The 22537-nt window shown below is 41.5% G+C and overlaps 1 protein-coding gene across 1 annotated transcript in view; it reads left to right on the top strand.

The window, feature by feature from the left end:
* Positions 1 to 8281: 8281 nt before the first annotated feature.
* The window catches only part of CABP7 (calcium binding protein 7), a 207581-nt gene continuing 193325 nt past the window's right edge, over positions 8282 to 22537 (top strand). Inside the window, exon 1 of the mRNA XM_077461221.1 lies at positions 8282 to 10247. Within this exon, the coding sequence (XP_077317347.1) occupies positions 10139 to 10247 (109 nt within the window). The 5' untranslated portion in view covers positions 8282 to 10138. The remainder of the gene's footprint in view (positions 10248 to 22537) is intronic.

The raw sequence follows: 22537 nt of genomic DNA, 5'->3' as shown, positions 1-22537 counted from the left end.
AGAAACCACTCGGATATCATGCAGAGGGGTGAAATGCCCAGTGTGCATGAGGTCTTAATGCATGGCCAAGTGCCTTTTACTTTGCAGATGGAGAACTTTAAAAAACTGGTTTAGATTGGTGAAAGAGATAATGGAGAATAATTACGTGAACAATATGATGACTTTTGCGCAATTTGGGCAGGGTGGATACATTTCACTACTTCAGAGACCTACTGTATAAAGGACTCCTGGCTTGCAAGTGATTCATGTACATCTTTTATGTACCAAGTGGCTCATATGGGGGAAATGATAAATATTGGGTAGATGGTTTGTTATTTTATTTTGTTTGTTTTGTTTTCTTACTTTTTGTGAGCTGTTTGCTCTGTATGTAGCACCAGGACACATTATACTACTATAGCCTGTTATTGTACAAGCAGGGCCAGATTAAGAACATTATGGGCCTGGTGTTGAAGGATTTTGGTGGGGCCTTTTATAAACAATAAAAAAAAAAAATGCTAACTATTTTTGTTATAACAAATTAAATTAAAGAGAGAGAGGGAGGATGAGAGAGAGAGAGAAAGGGGGTGAAAGAGGTGTGAGGGGTAAGGGAGGAAGGATGAGAGAGAGAGGGGGGGATGGGAGAGAGAGGATGTACATGAGCATGTGTGGGAATGGCATCAACGCAGCCTGGCCAAGGAAAGTGACCGAAGGCATAGAACCCAGGAGGAAGACCGGGTGAAGATGGAAGTGCCCGGGCCCCGCCGGATTGATCACAGCACAGCACTGGAGGGCTCAGTCTGACAGTTTAAGTGTTCCCTAATGTGCTAATATGCTGGGCATACTTGTACATTATGGCATAACCTACCCCAGGGCCTCTAAAAAGTAGTAATGTTAGAAAAGTTTACTACCGCTTTAATATCACAGGAGCCTCTCATGGGGCCCCCTACTGACCCTGTGGCCCTTAGGCAGTGCCTAAGTGCATAGTTGTCAACATTTCAAAAATATTTTCAGGGATGCTTTTTTTTTTACAAGTGCTATATTTAGAGTAGCTGACATCCCCTATGTCCTCTATACATCACAGTAGTAATTACAAAATTAAATAAGTACTAATAATGGGGCAGAACAAATATGAGGACTGTGAGATTTCCTTTAGTTGAACTAACAAAAGTGCCCTTTCTAGAGCTGGTAACATTGAGGATATTCATAATAATTTTAAAGAACAGTTTTTGTGGGTAAGAGGCATAGGGGAGGAGTATGGATGGTATAAAAGTGGGAAGTATGTGCAGGTGAGGGAGAGGAATGTGGAGGGTCTAACAGTTGGCACTATCTACACGAGAGGAGTGCAGAGGGTGTGAAGGGTATGACAGTGGGCAGTATGCACAGCAGAGGAGTGTAGAGGGTATGACATTGGGCACTATGTATAAGAGAAGAGTGTGGAAGGTATGACAGTGAGCAATATGTACAGGAGTGTGGAGGGTATGACAGTGGGCACTATGTACAGGAGAGAAGTGTGGAGAGTGGGACAGTAAGCAGTAATTACAGGAGAGGAGTGTGGAGGGAGGGTAGGACGGTGGGCACTATGTATAGGAGAGGAGTATGGAGGTTATGACAGTGAGTAGTATGTACAGGAGAGGAGTGTGGAAGGTATGACAGTGGGCACTATGTAGAGGAGAGAAGTATGGAGGGTATTACAGTGAGTAGTATGTATAGGAGAGGAGTGTGGAGGGTATGACAGTGAGTAGTATGTACAGGAGAGGAGTGCAGAGGGTATGGCAGAAGGCACTATGTACAGGAGAGGAGTGTAAAGGGTATGACAGTGGGCAGTATCCACAGCAGAGGAGTGTAGAGGGTATGACATTGGGCACTATGTATAAGAGAAGAGTGTGGAGGGTATGATAGTGGGCACTATGTATAGGAGAGAAGTGTTGGAGGTGTGACAGTGGGCACTATGTATAGGAGAGGAGGGTGGAGAGTATGACAGTAAGCAGTATGTACAGGAGAGAAGTGTGGAGAGTATGACAGTGGGCACTATGTATAGGAGAGAAGTGTGGAGAGTATGACAGTGGGCACTATGTATAGGAGAGAAGTGTGGAGAGTATGACAGTGGGCACTATGTATAGGAGAGAAGTGTGGAGAGTATGACAGTGGGCACTATGTACAGGAGAGGAGGATGAAGTAATCTGGGAAGGAAAAATGTAAAGGTTTGTGGAAGGATGTTTAGGGACTGTGTAGTGGTTTAGCGGGCCATACATGGATTGAAATTACACCAATTAAGCAGAGACCAGCCATAGTCGATCTATGTATGGGCTAGCTGGTTTTACACAAGTCAACCTATTAACTGACTTGAGTACAACCAGCCTGTCAGGTTTTCCCCAAAACAATCAGTGCTGCCAGCTATAGTTAGCAACACTAATCATTGTATTCACTGGCAGAACACATGCAGGAGTGATTGCCCCATTCACAAGTCAGCAGGTGAGAGGGTGTGTGGGGACAGGCAGGGGAGAGATACTAATCAGTCCCTGGGTAGGCATTGGTTAGTATCAGAGCCAGATACACACAGGTTACATACGCCACAATCGTTAGAGCGAGAGCAATAATTCTAGCACTAGACCTCCTCTGTAACTCTAAACATGTAACCTGTAAAAAAAATTGAAGCATCGCTTAGTACACAACAAAAAATTGTGCTAACTTTAGTGTTTTTTTTTATGAATGAAACAGCTTCTTTCCAAAAAAAAAGTTTGAAACATTTCTGCGCAAATATTGTGTAACATAAAAAGTTGCAAAGACCACCATTTTATTCCATAGGGTGTCTGCTAAAACAATATATAATGCTTGGGGGTTCTGAGTAATTTTCTAGCATAAAAAAAATGATGATTTTTACATGTAGGAGAGAAGTCTCAGAATGGGCCTGGGTGGCAAGGGGTTAATTATAATAAGTAATATACAAATAATTATTATAAGCACTGTGAGTTCATCCTCTCAGTCTGCTGCAGAGTGTTCCAGCTTGTATTTAAACTGGCCGCTCTGTATGTAGCTTCTGACAGGCTGCGCAAGAAGCCCTGTATCTCCGGAACCATAGATGATAGCAGCCCCATATTTTAACCAGTGCTGGAGTTGGTTTTTAGCTACTTACCCTACAAATGTGGGGTTTCTGTGACTCCTGATCGCCGAGCTTCAATCCTCAAAGTCAATCTTTTTTTTTTTTTTTTTTATTTTTTTTGGGCAAATGGGCCTATCTTGAGAAACGGGCCTGGAGCTGCAGCTCCAATAGCCCCTATGTTAATCCGGCCCTGTGTACAAGGAAAAAGTGACAAAAGGGGATGAAAAGGAGATCTGAACTGGCTGGACCCTTGATGACAGCTCTAAAAGGAGCAAAAAAGAAAGATAAAGGGTAAAATATTAATATGCCTGCATCATTTAATTGGATATGTTCATAGAGCTAATGTGCGCTTTTTTTTTTTTTTGCTGCAGAATAAAAATACATCTCATATAGCCACCATAAGGCTGCAAAAACACCCTTGAGTAAAGACAAAGAAAGGCTCCACACATAATGAACATAATAGGCTTTCTCAAAGCTTGACTCTGACTGGTTACTGCTACTGGGAAATGGTATGTTGTAAATTGATGCAGGTATAATGGTGGCCATGCTTCCATAAATGATTGATTACTTTTTCGATTTGAATAATTGACTGATAATCTATAATTGTCGATCTATAATCAACAACCCATTTGATCGATATGACACACAGTGAAGTGGATTTTGTTCGATAGTCATAAGAAACAATTGCATATCTGCTTTCACCATGCAATTTTATAATTAATTCGATCAAAATGTTATTGAATTCTTTAACAAAGCATCTCAGTGCTGCCAATTGATGGTAACATGATCAATCATTTTCCACTCTGGCGGATCGACTAAGTTTGATCAAATTCAATTTAAACTGACCGGAAGGAAAATTACACCTGCTTAATTGTTTACAGAAGCTTTTGATTGATCATATGATAAAATCAAAAGCATGTACAGTGCCTTGCAAAAGTATTCCCCCCTTGGCATTTTTCGTGTTTTGTAAAAAAAAAAAAATATATATATATATATATATATATATATATATTTTTTTTTTTTATATATATATATTTTTTATATAATTTTATATTTTTTTATTATTTTATTATATTATTTTATTAAAACAATTTTATATATATATTTATTTATTTTTATATATTTTTATATTTTTTATATTTATATATTTTTTATTATTTTATATGTTATATTTTTTTAACTTTTTTAACCGTTTTCTCTCTTCCCCTTTTTTATTTTTATTTATATTTTTTTATTTTGTATTTTGTATTTTCTTTTCCCATTTTTGTTTTATTTTTGGTTTTGTTAGTCACCGTCACACTCATGTTGTTGTTTCACTCGTTTTTTCACTTGCATTTCATCTAATTTATTCTTTCACATTGTTTCACTTGACTTGGTGGCCCCCCTTCTGTCTGTGTTTTTTTTTGGTTTTTTTTTCGCTTGGTGACATCAACCTCTAACACTTGGGACCACAAGCTATATTTCTTTCTTTTATATATATATATATATATATATATATATATATATAAAACATCTGGTGTGGGTATTATTCACACACACAGATTAGTGGTATGATAATAGATTCATGCCCTGCAGATATCCACTCATTACACTTTAAGTGCATACCTTTAACTCTATACCTATATGGAATTCTGCTGCAGGTGCGATCCGCCACACTATCCTGCCGCCAACGTCTGCACCCACTCCCTATGTCTATGGGGGGTGAGGTAATAGTGTGACCTCTCGTAAGCCACGACGCTGGACCTCAACTTCCTCTCTTGGCACTTGGCGACATTGTGGACCTGGGAACACCCTATATGTGTGGAGGGAAATTGAGGCGGTCGTTTTAAGGGGGAACTCCACTGAAATTACCTTTTTCATCTCTTTGGACATGCATCATCGGGTAACCATATTAGAATATTAGGTACCCCTATTATAAACAAGCAATACTTGATGTATATACTTACTACATTTTTGTTTTATAACAGACTATTTCTCTGAAGAAGACCCCTTGAGTGGGTTGAAACACGTTAGGACTATACCTTCACTGTTGTTGTATTTGTACAGTGTTAGCAATAGTCGTGTCTGTTTTTGCACATCCATTGTTGTTGTTGTATTTTCTATACAGTTTTTGTGCTATTGTTTTGAGTTTTTCAACTGTTCAGTGGAGCTCATGTTTTTACCCATGTGCTATATTTTTTTATGCTAATAAATATTGGAAATCTTTTATACTATATTGTCATACATTTATTGTTTTGCTGCCTAAAAACCCCTGGGTGAGCAGCACTCTCCAATCCCCTTTGGGCAGTGTGTTCTTTTTTAGTGTTTTTCGTGTTTTGTTGCCTCACCACCTGGAATTAACATGGATTGTTTGAGGATTTGCATTATTTAATTTACAGAACATACTGAAGATCTTTATTTTATTTTTTATTGTGAAGCAAACAACAAAATAACAGAAAAAGTCAATGTGCATAACTATTCACCCCCTAAAGTTAATACTTTGTAGAGCCACCTTTTGCAGCTATCACAGCTCCAAGTCTCTTTGGATAAGTCTCTTTGAGCTTGCCACATCTTACCACTGTGATTTTTGCACATTCCTCCTTGCAAAACTGCTCCAGCTCCTTCAAGTTGGATGGTCTGCGCTTGTGAACAGCATTCTTTAAGTCTGACCACAGATTTTCTATTAGATTGAGGTCTGAGCTTTGACTAGGCCATTCCAACAAATTTACATGTTTCCCCTTAAACCACTAAAGTGTTGGTTTAGCAGTGTGTTTGGGGTCATTGTCCTGCTGGAAGGTGAACCTCCGTCCTAGCCTCAAATCACACACAGATTGGTACAGGTTTTGCTCAAGAATATCCCTGTATTGAGCACCATCCATCTTTCCCTCAACCCTGACCAGTTTCCCAGACCCGACTGCTGAAAAACATCCCCACAGCATGATGCTGCCACCACCATGGTGTTCTTTGGGTGATGTGTTGGGTTTGCGCCAGACATAGCATTTTCTTTAATGGCCAAAAAGTTTAATTTTTGTCTCATGAGACCAGAGCACCTGCCTCCATAGATTTTGGGAGTCTCCCACGTGCCTTTAAGCAAACTCAATACAGCCATTTTGTTTTTTGCTGAAAGTGATGGCTTTCTTCTGGCCACTGTGCCATTAAGCCCAACCGTATGGAGTGTACGGCTTATTGTCATCCTATGTACAGATACTCCAGTCTCTGCTGTGGAACTCTACAGCTCTTCCAGGGTTACCTTAGGTCTCTGTGCTGCCTCTCTGAATAATGTCCTCCTTGCCCAATCTGTGAGTTTTGGTGTGCGGCCGTCTCTTGTCAGGTTTGCTGTTGTGCCAAGTTCTTTCCATTTGGTTATGATAGATTTGATGGTGCTCCTAGGGATCATCAAAGATTTGGATATTTTTTTTATAACCTAACCCTGACTTGTCTCAACAACATTGTTCCTTACTTGTTTGGAGAGTTTCTTGGTCTTCGTGGCAGTGTTTGGTTAGTGGTGCCTCTTGCTTAGGTGTTGCAGCCTCTGGGACAGATCATATGACACTTAGATTGCACACAGGTGGACATCATTTCACTAATTATGTGACTTCTGAAGGTAACTGGTTGCGCCAGAGCTGTTTATGGGCTTCATAACAAAGGGGGTGAATACATACACACATGCCAATTATCAGTTTTTTATTTCTGAAGAATAGTTTTATTTATATATTTTTCAAATTTTACTTCACCAACTTAGACTATTGTATTCTGATCTATCACATGTAATTCAGATTTAAAAAAAATTGAACTAAAGGCTGTAATGTAACAAAATAGGTAAAAAGCCAAGGGGGTGAATATTTTTGCAAGGCACTGTATGTGCCAATATTATACAACCACAGCAAGATCAAAAATGGAAAGAAAGGTGTAGAGGAGGTCTTCCCAGCCCGGCATATATAACTACTGTATGTGTGTATATTTAGGCATAAAATCGTGATGTGCATATATATTTTATTCTTTCTGATTGTGAAAGAAATGCTATCAATCTATTCTCAATAATTGCATTCTTTCAGACACATGCAAAGCAATTTTTTGGGAAAAATAAACTGATGTCTTGAAGCAAAACTGTTCTTGTCAAACTGCTATGCAGCAGAAATAATATTCCTGTGACTGGCACCTCCTAATGTGTATTATTACCTGTTACTATGATTTATCATTTAATTTTGACCGAGCAGCTGCTAAGACTGATTGATGATTTCAGCTCCATGCGTCTGTCTACTTGGGGTACCTGTTTGTTAATAGAAATTGCCAGATAGTGGCCTGTAGTAAAAACCCAGGCTTGTAGTAAATATCCCAATCTTTCTTCATTTATATGCAGATTCTCTCCTGATGTGGGAAGAATTAGCAGCAAGTCCCAGGCATGGGAAATTGTAATATGGAGAGAAGGCTTGGCACACTGATGTGTAGTTGGGTTATAAGAAAAGGCTGCAGGTACAGTAGGTTTGTAAGAACATATCCCCCATTTAATCTGCTGTTCTTATATGTGCAGTTTTGTATCCTTATAATTTCCTAAGCTCCCTCTCGTCTTTCTTCCAATTTTCTTTTTCCTTCTCCCTCCATTACCCCCCATCCCCTCCCTTCTTTCCTATCTATCTTTCACTCTTTCTTGTTTCTTCCCTTTCTCCTCCTGTTCCTTGTATCTGCTATCCCCAGCCTTCTTCTCCTCATCACCATCTCTTCTCTGTCACAGTCTTTCTGTCTCTTCCAGTAGCTAACATTCTCCGTTCTGCCTTTCTCTCTCCCCCTTTTCTCCATCATCAGTGATCAGTGTAGTGCATAGCCTTCCCCCTTATTCTCTACCTGAGTCTTGCTGCATGCTGTCTCTGCCTGTTACATTCCCTCTCACTCTCTGATATTCCTCTGTCTCTCCTGTGACATTCTCTCTCTGATTTTCCTCTGTCTCTTCTGTGACATTCTCTGATTTTCCTCTGTCTCTCCTGTGACATTCTCTCTCTGATTTTCCTCTGTCTCTCCTGTGACATTCTCTCTCTGATTTTCTCTGTCTCTCCTGTGACATTCCTTCTCTCTGATTTTGCTTTCTTGTGACACACACTCTCTGTCTGTCTGTCTGTCTGTCTCTATCTCTCTGATGTCCCAGTCTATCTTGTGACCCCCCCCCCCCCCCCACCCTATCTTTCTGATATTCATGTCTCTTTTTTTAAATCCCCCCTCTCTCTCTCTGATTTTCCTCTCTCTCCTCTGTAACAATCTCTCTCTCTCCAATTTTCCTGTCTCTCCCATGACATTCCCTCTCTAATATTCCTCTTCCTGTGTCTTTCTCTCCCACCCTCTCCCTCTGATATCCCTTTGTCTCTCCTGAGACATTCCCTCTCTCCTTCTCTCTCTAGCTTTTCTTCCCCCCATCTCCCTCTGATATTCCTCTGTCTCTGCTTATGGGATTTTCTCTCCCTCTCGTCCTTTCCTCTTTCTCTCTCTCTATGTGATATTCCTCTGTCTCTCCAGTGACATTCCCCTTTTCTTTCTTTCTCTCTCTCTCCTTCCTTTCACTGATATCCCTCTGCCTCTGGCTGTGACCCTCTCTCTCTCTATGATATCCTTCTGTCTCTCCAGTCACATTCCCTTTCTCTCTTGCTCTCTTCTTCCCTCTCTCTATTGCTGGCTGTGACACTCCTCCTCTCTTTCTCTCTCTCTCTATCTTTCTCTCCTTGTGCTATCCCTTCATCTCTGGTGTGACATTCCCTCTGTTCTTCCTTCTCTCTGGTGTGACATTCCCTCTTTTCTTCCCTCTCTCTATGATATCCCTCTGTCTCTCCAGTCACATTCCCTCTCTCTCAACTTCCCTCTCTCTGGTGTGACATTCCCTCTTTTTTCCCTCTCTCTGGTGTGACATTCTCTCTTTTCTTCCCTCTGTCTGGTGTGCCATTCTCTCTTTTCTTCTCTCTCTCTGGTGTGACATTCCCTCTTTTCTTCCTTCTCTCTGGTGTGACATTCCCTCTTTTCCTCCCTCTCTCGTGTGACATTTCCTCTTTTCTTCCTTCTCTCTATGATATCCCTCTGTCTCTCCAGTCACATTCCCTCTCTCTCTCATTCCCTCTCTCTGGTGTGACATTCCCTCTTTTCTCCCCTCTCTCTGGTGTGACATTCCCTCTTTTCTTCCCTCTCTCTGGTGTGACATTCCCTCTTTTCTCCCCTCTCTCTGGTGTGACATTCCCTCTTTTCTTCCCTCTCTCTTGTGTGACATTCCCTCTTTTCTCCCCTGTCTCTGGTGTGACATTCCCTCTTTTCTTCCCTGTCTCTGGTGTGACATTCCCTCTTTTCTCCCCTGTCTCTGGTGTGACATTCCCTCTTTTCTTCCCTCTCTCTGGTGTGACATTCCCTCTTTTCTTCCCTGTCTCTGGTGTAACATTCCCTCTTTTCTTCCTTCTCTCTGGTGTGACATTCCCTCTCTCTGGTGTGGCATTCCCTATTTTATTCCTTCTCTCTATGATATCCCTCTGTCTCTCCAGTCACATCCCCTCTCCCTCTCTCTCTCCTTCCCTCTCTCTGGTGTGGCATTCCCTCTTTTCTTCCTTCTCTCTATGATATCCCTCTGTCTCTCCAGTCACATTCCCTCTCTCTCTCCTTCCCTCTCTCTGGTGTGACATTCCCTCTTTTCTTCCCTCTCTCTGGTGTGCCATTCCCTCTTTTCTTCCCTCTCTGTGGTGTGCCATTCCCTCTTTTCTTCCCTCTCTGTGGTGTGCCATTCCCTCTTTTCTTCCCTCTCTGATATCCCTCTGTCTCTGGCTGTGACATTCCCCCGTCTGACTGACATTCTCCCTCTCTCTCTCTCTCTCTCTGTGACATTCCCCCTCTCCCTCTCTCTCCCTCTCTCTCTCTCTCTCTCTCACTGTATGTGCAACAAGAGTGTGTGGATGTGAGGACGGCAGGCTGTCCGCATGCAGCTCACCTGTACCACTCGCCCATTAGCAGAGAGCGGAGCGGAAGAGCCTCTATTGGTGACAGTCTCTCGGTGACAGTCCCTCCGTATGCTGCCCCTTCGAGTGTTATCTGCCCCCGGGTGTCCCCTCGCCCGCAACGATGCCTTTTCACCCGGTAACGGCGGCGTTGATGTACCGGGGGGTGTACACCATCCCCGAATTACTGAGAGAGCACTCCCCCACTCAGCTCCCCGAAGACGAGATCGAGGGTAAGTGATCCTGACTTTGGGGGGGGGGGGGGGGGGTGCACATCTGTATGGTTTATTGGGGTCTGCATTGGGCTGGGGGGGAGGGGGCTTCAACAGGTGCCTGGGGTTTGTTATCCTAGGGGTGAAGAGAGCACCCCACAGCCAGCCTGGCATTCTGCTAATGGAGGTGTCTCCATGTCAGTGTGTCTGTCCATCCATACGATCGCTCAGATTGCCCCCCCCCCCCCAGTTCACCAGGTGACCCCATCATGTCAATAGCGCTCTTTCATGAGCCCTTGAAGGCGATGGTGTCGGTGTGTGATGCTGATGAAGGCTGCATTGTGGCTGACATAGAAGGAGGCAGTTCCTGTCTTTCATTCATAGACTCTGAGTATTGAGTAGATCGTAATTGGTGTAAAGCAGGTGTCATCCAATGTGATGAGAGGAGGGATGGTAGGGAGCAGGGAAGTGACCACAGGCACAGCACCCAACACTGCACTTTGGACAACTACTTTACTACACAACACTTCTCTTTGTTTTACTGCATGCCTGGAAGATTACTATATAAACGGATCCTATTTCAAGGAAACTTTACCCACTAACAGCTCTTTGCAGGTCTCACTAGATTTTTTTTTTTTTCAGGTCATCACAACAGTTCTTAGGTTTTGGACATCAGAAAGATAAGAAAATACAAAAAAATAATGGGAGCATTGGGAATAGAAATCTTTAATTATGGTGATGGTACAAGGGCAGCGGTAAAGGGCTCAATGTCATCCCGATTCAGTGGCCCAATGATCCATCCATGCAGGGCAAACTTAGGACATCATTTAAAAAATGTTTGTTTATTTATTTGACAAGATTAGCTTTTTCTATGTCACCCTTGGATTTTAAACTATATGAACTGGGACTGTCCATATATCACATAACTGTCAGACATCACCCAAATGAGTTTTTAGAAATATATATTTTTTTATTTTTCTTATCTTATTGCTAATGTGGTCTATAAGTAAAGCCCTTAAAAAAAAAAAAAGTATACATTTGGAATATATGAGCTATCAGCACCTCTTACTATGACTGAATAATTAATACCCCTTCCAATTCACTATACAACCTTAAGGCCCGTACACAATACAAAAATTGGAAGTAAAATTTCATGCTATGAACGATCTGGCAATTTTCAGATTGTTAGTACGGTGCTTTCGACAGCCGATTCTGGTTTTTCGTCCGACAAAAGCTGAATATGCAGCCTATAAAACTTTTCTCGTACGTGAACTCAACGTCTGATTTTCGTTTAATTAGTACGGTTTCTGTTAGAAAAAAAAATCGTAAGAGCAGGACTACGCATGTGAAAGAATACATACAAAACTATTCAACACATTACGTCACTTCTGAAGTTGTATTCAGTCTTACGAGAATTTTCGTATGGTGAGTAACCTCTTCACTTTTGACATGAGACTATCATGCAACAAAAAACGGACAAACGTTCATTAGGAAAATGTGATCGTGTGTATGAGGCTTTAGAGTGTGTTAATCAGAGATGATCGTTATCACACACATTTTTGAAAGTTTTTGCCTGGAAAGACCTATCCTTCTCAGGAGCAATTAAAGGAGATCTATGTTCACATTGTAAACTTTTTTTTTATAATATCAGTGTTGTAATAAAAATACAAACAATTCGACCTGGTAGACCTGGTTTACAGGAAGCATACAGCTCTCACAAGTGCTATATTGCTTTAAACCTGTGGTTCTCAACCTCAGTCCTCAAGTACCCCCAACAGGCCATGTTTTGGGAATTTCTCTTAGATAAAATAGCTGTTCAAAATACCAAGCCATTGACTCTGATTTAAAGCACTTGTGCAAGATAGAGAAAAACATGTAAACAGGGGGATTTGTTTACTATAGTTGGATAGTGCAAAATCAAGTGCAACTCTGCATAGAAACCAATCAGCTTCCAGGTTTTATTGACAAAGATTAATTGAACAAGCTGGAATTAGAAGCTGATTGACTACCATGTACAGCTGCACCAGATTCTGAGTGCACCTGTTTTAGTAAATCTACCCCACTGCCTGTTGGGGGTACTTGAGGACTGAGGTTGAGAATCACTGCTTCCAATCATACATCTTCTAGACTTTCGGCACCACAAGTAGAGTATTTTTGTAACATTGTTATGTGGATTATCTGAAGACTTTTAAGCCTATGCTTTTATAATTATATTTTAACGTTTGTGAATAAAGATATATTTTATTATAACTATGTTTGGTCCCCTATACTGAGCCTGTAAAGTCTGGTTACCTAGGCAAGATCTAGTTTATGCCAGTACTGCACTTCCCAATACAAACAATAGTGCTATTTGATGATACAATATAAATGTACTTGAAAAGGGTCCTTTTATGTTGTAAGAGCTACGTTTTGGCTGCCATCTCTTTCCACAATTTCCTGGATACCATGCATGCTTTGCAGCTTATCCTCTGCTGTTTGATATTTCATTTCTAAGGACTATATATCCCATGGTACCTAATTGCCTGCAAGCAGTGACTCCTGTACTGACTCTGCCTTCTGAAACTCCTCCCCTCAGCACCTCTGTAGTTTAGAAGGCAGGCTCTCTAAAATGTGTGACACAGCAATGCCTACCCACAGTGTATGGTGAACAGGTGTCACAAAATCCATGGAAGTAAATGTGTGGGGATCTTCACAAAGTAAGATTACAAACTTCAAGACCATTAAGAGTAAAAGGATTAGGCTAGAAATAACTGAAATATGCTGTACAAAAATAATATATGATTTTACATTTTTGACCATAGATATGCTTTAAATAACTGGCCACGTGGTTGTTGCTTCTGCACGTCCTCAGAATCTCTTAGTCACCAAGTTCCATCCTGCCCTGATAGTCTGAATGTGTCTGAAAGAAGCTCATATATCAGGCCCATAGAGGCACATATATCATTCCCATAGAAGCGCCTATATCAGGCCCATAGTGGCTCATATATCAGGCCCATAGAAGCGCCTATATCAGGCCCATAGAGTCTCATATATCAGGCCCATAGAAGCGCATATATCAGGCCCATAGAGTCTCATATATCAGGCCCATAGAGTCTCATATATCAGGCCCATAGAGGCATTTAAATCAGACCCATAGAGTCTCATTTATCAGGCCCATAGAGGCTCATATATCAGGCCCATAGAGGTTCATATATCAGGCCCATAGAGGCACATATATCAGGCCCATAGGGGCGCATATATCAATCCCTTAGAGGCTCATATATTAGGCCCATAGAGTCTCATATATCAGGCCCATAGAAGCGCATATATCAGGCCCATAGAGTCTCATATATCAGGCCCATAGAGTCTCATATATCAGGCCCATAGAGTCTCATATATCAGGCCCATAGAGTCTCATATATCAGGCCCATAGAGTCTCATATATCAGGCCCATAGAGTCTCATATATCAGGCCCATAGAGTCTCATATATCAGGCCCATAGAGTCTCATATATCAGGCCCATAGAGTCTCATATATCAGGCCCATAGAGGCATTTATATCAGACCCATAGAGTCTCATATATCAGGCCCATAGAGGTTTGTATATCAGGCCCATAGAGGCGCATATATCAGGCCCATAGAGGCTCATATATCAAGCCCATAGAGGTGCATATATCAGGCCCATAGAGGCTCATATATTAGGCCCATAGAGGCTCATATATCAGGCCCATAGAGGCTCATATATCAGGCCCATAGAGGCTTATATATCAGGTCCATAGAGGCTCGTATATCAGGCCCATAGAGGCTCATATATCAGGCCCATAGAGGCTCGTATATCAGGCCCATAGAGGCTCATATATCAGGACTTTTTGAGAACAGGCAGATGCTTTCCCTATTGTATTGGTGGCCATACAAACTTCAATAAATGATCAATTGCTTTTCTGATCAATCTTACCTAATAGGAATAATACATTTATTATCAAAAACCTATTCAAACAACATGCCACACATGAGGAAGCCCATGATCGATAGTAGGGAGATACGATCATAAGTCTACAATCACATTTCTGTTTTTACCTTCTAATCTCACAATTTGATCAATTAAAATACAATCAAACTCATGAACAAAGGATCTCAGTGCTGGTCTTTGATGCAACACGATCAATAAATTTCCACCTCAGCTGATTGACTTTGATCAAATCCAATCTAAATTGATAGGAAGGGAAGCTATGCCTATTCAGTTGTTCACCAATTCAATCGCTCTGATCCAATCACAAATTGATCACTAAAATCAAAGCAATCATAAAGGTGAGACCAGTGACAGCCTGATAAGCAACAACACATGCAGTGATCTTTGAATTGCCTGCTCTTACAGCATTATGCTGGGTTTATTTTATTTTTTTCAGATTCCCTCCAACTTAAACTAATACTAATAAAAATATTACCTTGAAAAACCTTGAAATTGATAGGAGGCATAGCCTACACACGTTCAGGTTTTCTGTTTCCCAACCAGACATAGCTGTAGTGTACTAGTCCAGCCCAGTCCCTTCTGTCTTTAATCTGGTGATCTTTGTAGGCTCCCTATTGTCCCTTATACATTGAAAGTGTGATGTTGCTAAGATTTAAAACTCAGACATGGATTTACTTCGTCACTGCCACCAATCAGATAAAAATCTACATTGAAAGTGTAAATCTGATTGGTGGAACCAATTCTTCGTCCTAGTACTGATGCTTTGATAAATGAAGCAGAGAGAGGTGACATTGCTGTAGGATGCAGGCCCACCCACCCCATATGTGAGGAGCTCTGTAATCTGGCTGTAGTGGAATACCTATAACAGCATTGGTATGTTGATTTCACTTGTTCCCTGGGATTGCTCTTTAACTTAGTGACAGAACTCTAAAATGAGCAACCGTTCTTCTGTCTCCAGTGGATGCTAGACTTTACAGCAATGAAGTACCTCGTCAGATGTAATTGCCATGGTTCCTATGGATTTCATTGGTTTCATTTTTGCATATGGATTTCAGCATGGGTTTTTAGATGCCAACAATTTTATATGGGTGCCTAAGCTTTTGCTGCATAATAATTTCAACACAATAATATTGTCATTGCTGGTATTGCCTTCACAGTATTTATTGTCATAATAGTAAGAATTACAGCTGATATTTACATTTAATCTTAGGGATAAAAGCAGTACTAAACCCCAAACCAAAAATGTAATATGTTGCAATTTACCAAACATTAAATGCAGGGCCGGGACAAGGGGTGGGCAGCAGGAGCGGCTGCCCTGGGCACAATGGTTTACTGGGGGCGCCTTCCTTCTGTTGCAAGACTGACAGGAGTAGAAACAGCAACAGTGATTTTGACAAATTAGGATCCCCTAAGTTCGCACATCATGAGCGGGTGAGGGGGGCGCAGTTTTGAACCTTTGCCCTGGGCGCTGGATGACCTTGTCTCTGCACTGATTAGATGTGGTGGTTACATTTGTTTTCTTTTTATATATTTTTTTTTCCCCACAGTTTTCACTAGGTCTTCTGGAAACACCACCTGAATTAGAGTGCCACCAGTCTGGATGAAGGAGCACAGGGGGCACAGCAGGCAACACCATTTTCATTATGGGGGGGGGGGGGGTGATGTTAGATGTACTAGCAGATTTAGGTACACTAAAAAACTGGAGCCAAACTCTCGCTAATACTTTTTAAGCAGCTGTTTCTTTTTCCTTTTGGAATAAAGGTTTTACATCAAAAAAATAAAAGCTGACTATTGTAAGCACCCGTTTCGGTGTTAAATTATTTATCTCAACTCTATAACTGCTACACCTGTAGGACAGCTTGTTCTGCTGAAAAACAACAGACCTATTGGCTAGATCTCCAGGTGAAAATGAAGGAAAGAAAGCCTAAAAAAATAAAACAAATGCAGGCATCACATCTAAGAATTGATAAACTGTAAAATAAAAAATGTTTGCTTTTGGGTTTAATACTGTCTTAAAGTGGAGGGCCAACCCTGAAAAAAGAAAATACATTAAAAATAAAAATGAAAAAAATTTTTTTTTTTTTACTTACCAGAAATGCCTGTTGCTAGGCACATCATCCTAATCTGCCTCTTCCTCCTCCGTGGAGATCTTCTTTCTTCTCTCCTCTGTGCGGCGTCATCTGGGTAATGGGTCGCGCTGTGTTCTGGGAACTGTGTGTCCCAGAACACAGCGCGTCCCATTCACAAAGAGATGCGCGAGTCACGCATGCGCAGTAGGAAACGGGCAGTGAAGCCGCAAGGCTCCACTGCCTGTTTCCCTTACCCAAAATGGCGGCACCGGGACCTGAGACCGAGGGACGAGTCAGCCTCGGGCGGCCGACATTGCGGGCGCCCTGGACAGGTAAGTGTGCTTATTAAAAGTCGTCAGCTACAGTGTTTGCAGCTGCTGACTTTTAAAAAAAAAAATTCAAAACCGGCCCTCCTCTTTAACTTGAGGTTATTGGCTGGATTTATCATTTAAATTGAGTTTAAAGTTTAGGGTTAGTATTAAGGTTAGAGGGTAGACTGATCCTAAAGAGGAAGTAAACCCTGATGGGTTTACTTCCTCATTCATTCCCTGCAAAGGTAAAGCATAATGGACTACTATGCATCGCATAGTAGTCCATTATGTGTCACTTACCTGACACAGGAGCCAGCAAGGTCACCGCTGTCCCCTGTAGTCCGGAGCATCCATCTTCTTGGTGGGTCTCGCTGCTCCGCCTCTGTCATTCGACGAAGCCGCAATGACGTCACTCCCGCACATGCTCACGGGAGCCGACAGGCGCGGCATCTTCGTCGTTGACGATGCCGCGCTCAGTGCACCTGTCTTCAGGCAAATATCTCCTAAACCATATAGGTTTAGGAGATATTTCTTGGACCTACAGGTAAGCCTTAATCTAGGCTTACCTGTAGGTCAAAGTGTGTTGTAAGGGTTTACAACCACTTTAAGGGCCAATAAGAAGGGCCTATTCACACCAGGTACAGTGGGACTACATTGGTTGGCTATTCTAACACAGTCCCACTGCAAGCAAGGCAAAATACTTTGTCTCCTATCTGCCTGACTCACACCTGTATGTTGTAGCGGTGTGCTGGTGTTGTGCATTGAAAAAAAGTATAGCATGCTGCTTTTTTTTACAGCACAGTGCGAAGCAATCCACTGCCTTGCACAGAGCAGCAGCCAATAGAACTTAAAGTGTAAGTTTACCTTTACAGAAAACCTGTAAGGTGACCTTACACTGGACCCCCTCCCCATCTCTCCCAGTCTCACTGTACTTTAGTCCCGCGATCCTGCTCTGTCAGGGACCGTAACGCTGATTCACCAATGCAGGGTTTTGAAATCCCTGTGGCACTGACCAATCAGAATCCATCTAGCCTGTCCTATCAGCACTGCGAGGAGAGAAAGCCAGAGGATTTCCCCAGACTGGTGAAGCGGTGTTCCAGTCTGACAGAGCAGGACTTAAGTACAGCAGGACTGAGGGGAGGGGGTCCAGTGTAACGTCTGCTTACAGATTTTTTGTAAGGGCCAGTTCACATGCAGTCCAGTGCGTTTTTTTTCTGCATCAAAAACTCATGGATAATTGGTTATATGGTTTCAATGGCATCGATCACACCAGTGCAGTCAGTTCCAATGCATTCCAGTTCCAGAAAAAAAGTAGAACATGCTGCATTTCTTCTGCACTGAACTGCAGTGGAACGTGGTATAATGCATCAAAAATGCACCGAAATGCACTTAAACGCACCAAAAATGAACTGGAACACAAATGTCCTTATTTAAGGTGAAGAAAAAAGAGGTGGAAAAAACGCACATGCAGAAAAGTAACAGGAACGCATCCAGACATTTTCTATGTTGTGAACTGGCCCTTTAGGCCCCTTCACATGGGCGCTCCACTTGGCGGACTTCCCTTGCTCAGTGGGGGATCGCTTCGCTGATCCCAGCTGAGCAGGCGGATGACAGGTCTGTCTCTACTCACTGTGCAGAGCGGAAACGGGCACAGTCCCACTACTCTATGGGGAAACTGGGTGAAAACGGACCGCGTGTCCATTTTCATTTGACCCTATCCGATCCACCAGACAGATGGAAAATAGGACCAGCATCCATCTAGATTTATCAGACAGGATTGAATCGAATAACGGCGGATGTCAGCGGACATGTCATTGCTTACATACACTGAATGGGTGAATGGAGTGTCCAATCCGGTCCGCCTGAAAAACTGACAGGTGGACCTCATCGGACAGCCCGTGTGAAATGGCCCTAAGGTGAACTTACGCTTTAAAGAAATTTCATTATGTGATATTTCAACAACATTTGTTTATTAAAAAGAAAAAAAAGTGAACACTGTGATGCACCGTGATTGGCATATCAACACTGCAGTTATCCAGTCGTGTCGCACCACTGCATTGTAAGGCAGTGGCTGGTGTGAATAGACCCTAAAGGGGAGATCTACTAAAACTGGTGCACACAGAATCTGGTGCAGCTGTGTATAGGAACCAATCAGCTTCCAGGTTTTATTGACAAAGCTTAACTGAACAAGCTCAGAAGTTAGAAGCTGATTGGTTACTATGAACAGCGGCACCAGACTCTGTGTGCACCATTTTTAGTAAATCCCCTCCTAAGTGACTATTATAGGTGTAAGTAGTTGTGATAAAAGTCATTATTCAGAAGGTGAAACTTCTGATTTTGGACGCAAGTCCAAAAAACAGCTAAGCCAATTTTTTAGAAACTAAAAAAGATTGCACTGCCTGAAACAAGCGCAAAGCCCAGAGCGCCAGAGAGGATCACTGAAGCCCAGTTAGTGTTGAGGTGACAGATTCCTTTTAAATTAAAGGGCGATAAAAAGTAATTTCTTGTTTAACTTTTGATTGTATCTGTTTTATTGCCGCAACTTGTGAGTATTAAAAATCATATTAAAAATTAAAATGTAATTCTGCAACTTGTAGCATTCAGCTGAAAGCCAAGATGAACCCTGGATTAGCAATAGCATGGTGTAATGCTTCCTTCTTAATTGTCAGGAGTATTTGCAACTGAAAACTCATTACCTTCAGAGCTTCTAGGTGGACTAATACAAATTGGACGTAAAATGAACATTGTTGTTGGAGGTATGTTTACATATTAATAACAAAGCATTAGAGGCATAATTAATGTTACACGTCCAACCTGATTACTTATCTCCAAAAATTGTTCCTGTCTATTATTGATTTTGTTTTAGTTATAATTAACCCCCTTTGTGTTGTGATGTCTCCCCGTCCATGACCCTTTGACTGTCTTGCACCAAAGAAGCGCTATTGCAGTAAAGCAGTGCAAATAGCATCAAAGACATACCAAGCATATTGTATTTCAATAACCATTGATCAAATTCATTTTCTCAAGTTATAGTTTCAAGATAACGAATTCTGGGTATTCATTTTTCACATTACGCTATACCTCAATGAGTACTCCATATGTGATTGCAGAGATTCACAATGCTGTGAGTGTCTTAATTGACAGAGACTTGGATAGGTTTATAGAGTAAGACATGTGGAGCTTAGAAAAGCTAGCTGTGGAAAATGGGGGCTTTTTCCTTGTAAAAGCATGTGTGTGACGGGGGGCCATACCCCATCCCTTTATAGAGCTCACTCAGTTTCATCTGCAGTCACTGCAGCCACCTTTCCTATGTCACTATTTGAAAAAGCCATTCTCAGGGTTAAATGAGTATTCAACCTATCTGTTCAGTAGAAGTGAAGGTTCTTTGGCAAAAGGCACAAACGTTGATATATCCACAGACTGATTAAGCTTTAAGCAAAGTGTAGCGTTGTGATGGTACATGCTCAGATACTTATGTAATTCACCATCTTGCAGGGGAACTGTTCTGAAAGGCACAGATGAACACGAAAGGCAGAGGGAATAACTTAACATGACACATTAAATTAGGAGCAGAGGCATTACAAACAATACATGAAATATTGTCTCTTCCCTGAGTTGTCCCTTCTAGGCTGGATTTATTACAGTGCACATTACTGGCTTTAATATGTAGATCATGCACAATTCAGACAGTCTCTCATTTATTTGTGTCTGTCTGTATATGGGTGTCTGAGTGCAATGTACTACTAAATGTAATGCTGCTCTCTTGCAGTATTTTTCTAAGTCATTATGGGAATGCAGGGATGATTCATTTTAAAATCTCAAAAACGGAATTGCACTGGGTGCAGTACTGCTTGTTAGCCTTTTCGTAGAATGTACATTGTTCTAATAATGTGTTAAAATGCAGATAGTAAAACAGGAGTCCATGGTTGCAGCTACAGTGTGTGATTTTAGCTAATCTAAGTCTGGGTTTCCTGATTGCAGAAAATTAAGTCTTGCTGAAATAAAAAAAAATATTCTACTGTTGATCAGGGGCACAGAGTGTACAGCTGTAGCTTCTCATACAATTATTCAGATATAATGTAGCTTTCTAAAGTGTAACTATACCACATACACAGAGGAGATATCCATTTTGTGGGCTGAACCAGCATTTATGAGATGGTATCTATTTTCTGGGACCCGAAACAAACATGTAGACTTGTCATTCCTAAGCTAATAAACACAGTTTTCATATGTCAGATGTAACGATGCTGCAGCTACATGTGATTGTGCTGCCAAAACTCAAAGTAGAGCTAAACTCTGCAATACTTACTTCTCCGTCTCAATGGTCCAATGTCCCTCACTTGCACTGTCATCTTTTATTGGGTGCTGAGCTGCAGCCCTCTTCATTGGCTGGGGCAGTATGATGTCACTCCTGCGCAGGAGTGCAGTCATCCTGGCACACAGGCGCTGTGGCGGAATGTAAACTGAGCTGCGCATGCACAGCTCAGTGTACATTCCAAAGCAGACTGCAAGCAGGCAGGCAGTTTTTTATTATTCAAAAGGAAAAAATTAGATTGCGCTATGGACTAAACCAGGAAAAAGGAGAATGGGTATGAGCTGCCTCTACTTAATACCTCCGCCCAAAAATGGGGGGGTAACGCAAATGGAATAAGGGGGGAGTAGATTTTGGCGCTATACCTAAAGGTCACATGTAATTGTGGTGAAACACCAGAAAAATCTCATATAAAAGTGAATCCCTTTATATAACATACTGTATATACAACCCTAAGTGAAAGGGGTAAACTTAGCTCGATGACTTTAAAATTAGAAAGTGTAAATTATGCGTATTGTATCATGTACCAACTTACTAATGGTTTAGTGACCATGGTTAAATCTATCAAAAGGTGAAAAGAAATGTGAAAAAAAAATGGTTAAATAATTTCTATTATAGCGTGTATCAATTTCCTTATAGTTTAGTGACCGTGATTAAATCTATCAGAAAAAAATATAAAATAAAAATTAAATACTATTCGTGTCTAAAACACCAGTGTATATAAAATTCATACAAAAAATCCATATAACACTATATAACCAAAATTGTAATCCAGTGCAGATGCCTGAATAAACAACTAAATGTATATATAAAAAGTGACAATTAATAAAAAGTGACAATTGATAAAAGTCCTGCACAGACAAAAGAAATGAAGAAAGGTGACTAGTGCAGAAATCTTTAATTTTTCTCAGTAGAACAGACTTCTCCCGGTGCGCTTCTCAGTGCTTAGTAATATGAATGATTGCCCTCACCAGAAATCTTACCCCAATTGGGGTGGATAAGCCTCCACAGTATGAGCCACTGTGCTGCTCTCTGGCATTAGCTGGCGATATCCTGGGAGATGCTTGTTCATCTGATGGTGTTGTGTCCTCGTTTATATATATGATAGAAGAAAGGACATATCCATGGTGTAGTACGTAATTGTAATGTGCTTTATTGAAATAAAAAACTACTCACATGTAGCTGAATTAAGATAGCTATTGTTTTAAAATTGCCGTCAGCCGCTGCTGTCTGTATAGAAGGTGCACGTCGTATGGCCACGCCCTATGGGTTTTGTCAGAGTGACGTCTTCTGGAGCAGGAGTGCAGTCATCCTGGCAAACAGGCGCTGTGGCGGAATGTAAACTGAGCTGCGCATGCACAGCTCAGTGTACATTCCAAAGCAGACTGCAAGCAGGCAGGCAGTTTTTTATTATTGCAGAGGAGACATTGCATGTGATACTAAACCCACCAACTTAACTGTTAGCCGGTATGCTAATGCCAGCTCTCAACCAGACTTTTTAAGCCCTCAAATCGCTAGCGTCATAGCTTAGCACATCCCATGGTATCTGCAGATCAAACTAAGTGGCTAAGATGGTGCCTTCCTTAGCTGAAAAAGGATAGAAGGGTTTAGTTCCATTTTGTAAAGTGGCAGTGCAGTATAGTATCATTTTTTTTACAATAAGCAAACTGT

Source organism: Lithobates pipiens, unplaced genomic scaffold (genome assembly GCF_037356315.1).
Source record: "Lithobates pipiens isolate NorthernLeopardFrog02 unplaced genomic scaffold, aLitPip1_a1.2 Scaffold_3, whole genome shotgun sequence".
NCBI lineage: Eukaryota > Metazoa > Chordata > Amphibia > Anura > Ranidae > Lithobates > Lithobates pipiens.
The sequence above is the reverse complement of the archived record's forward strand: the minus strand, read 5'-3'. Positions and strand labels throughout refer to the sequence as shown.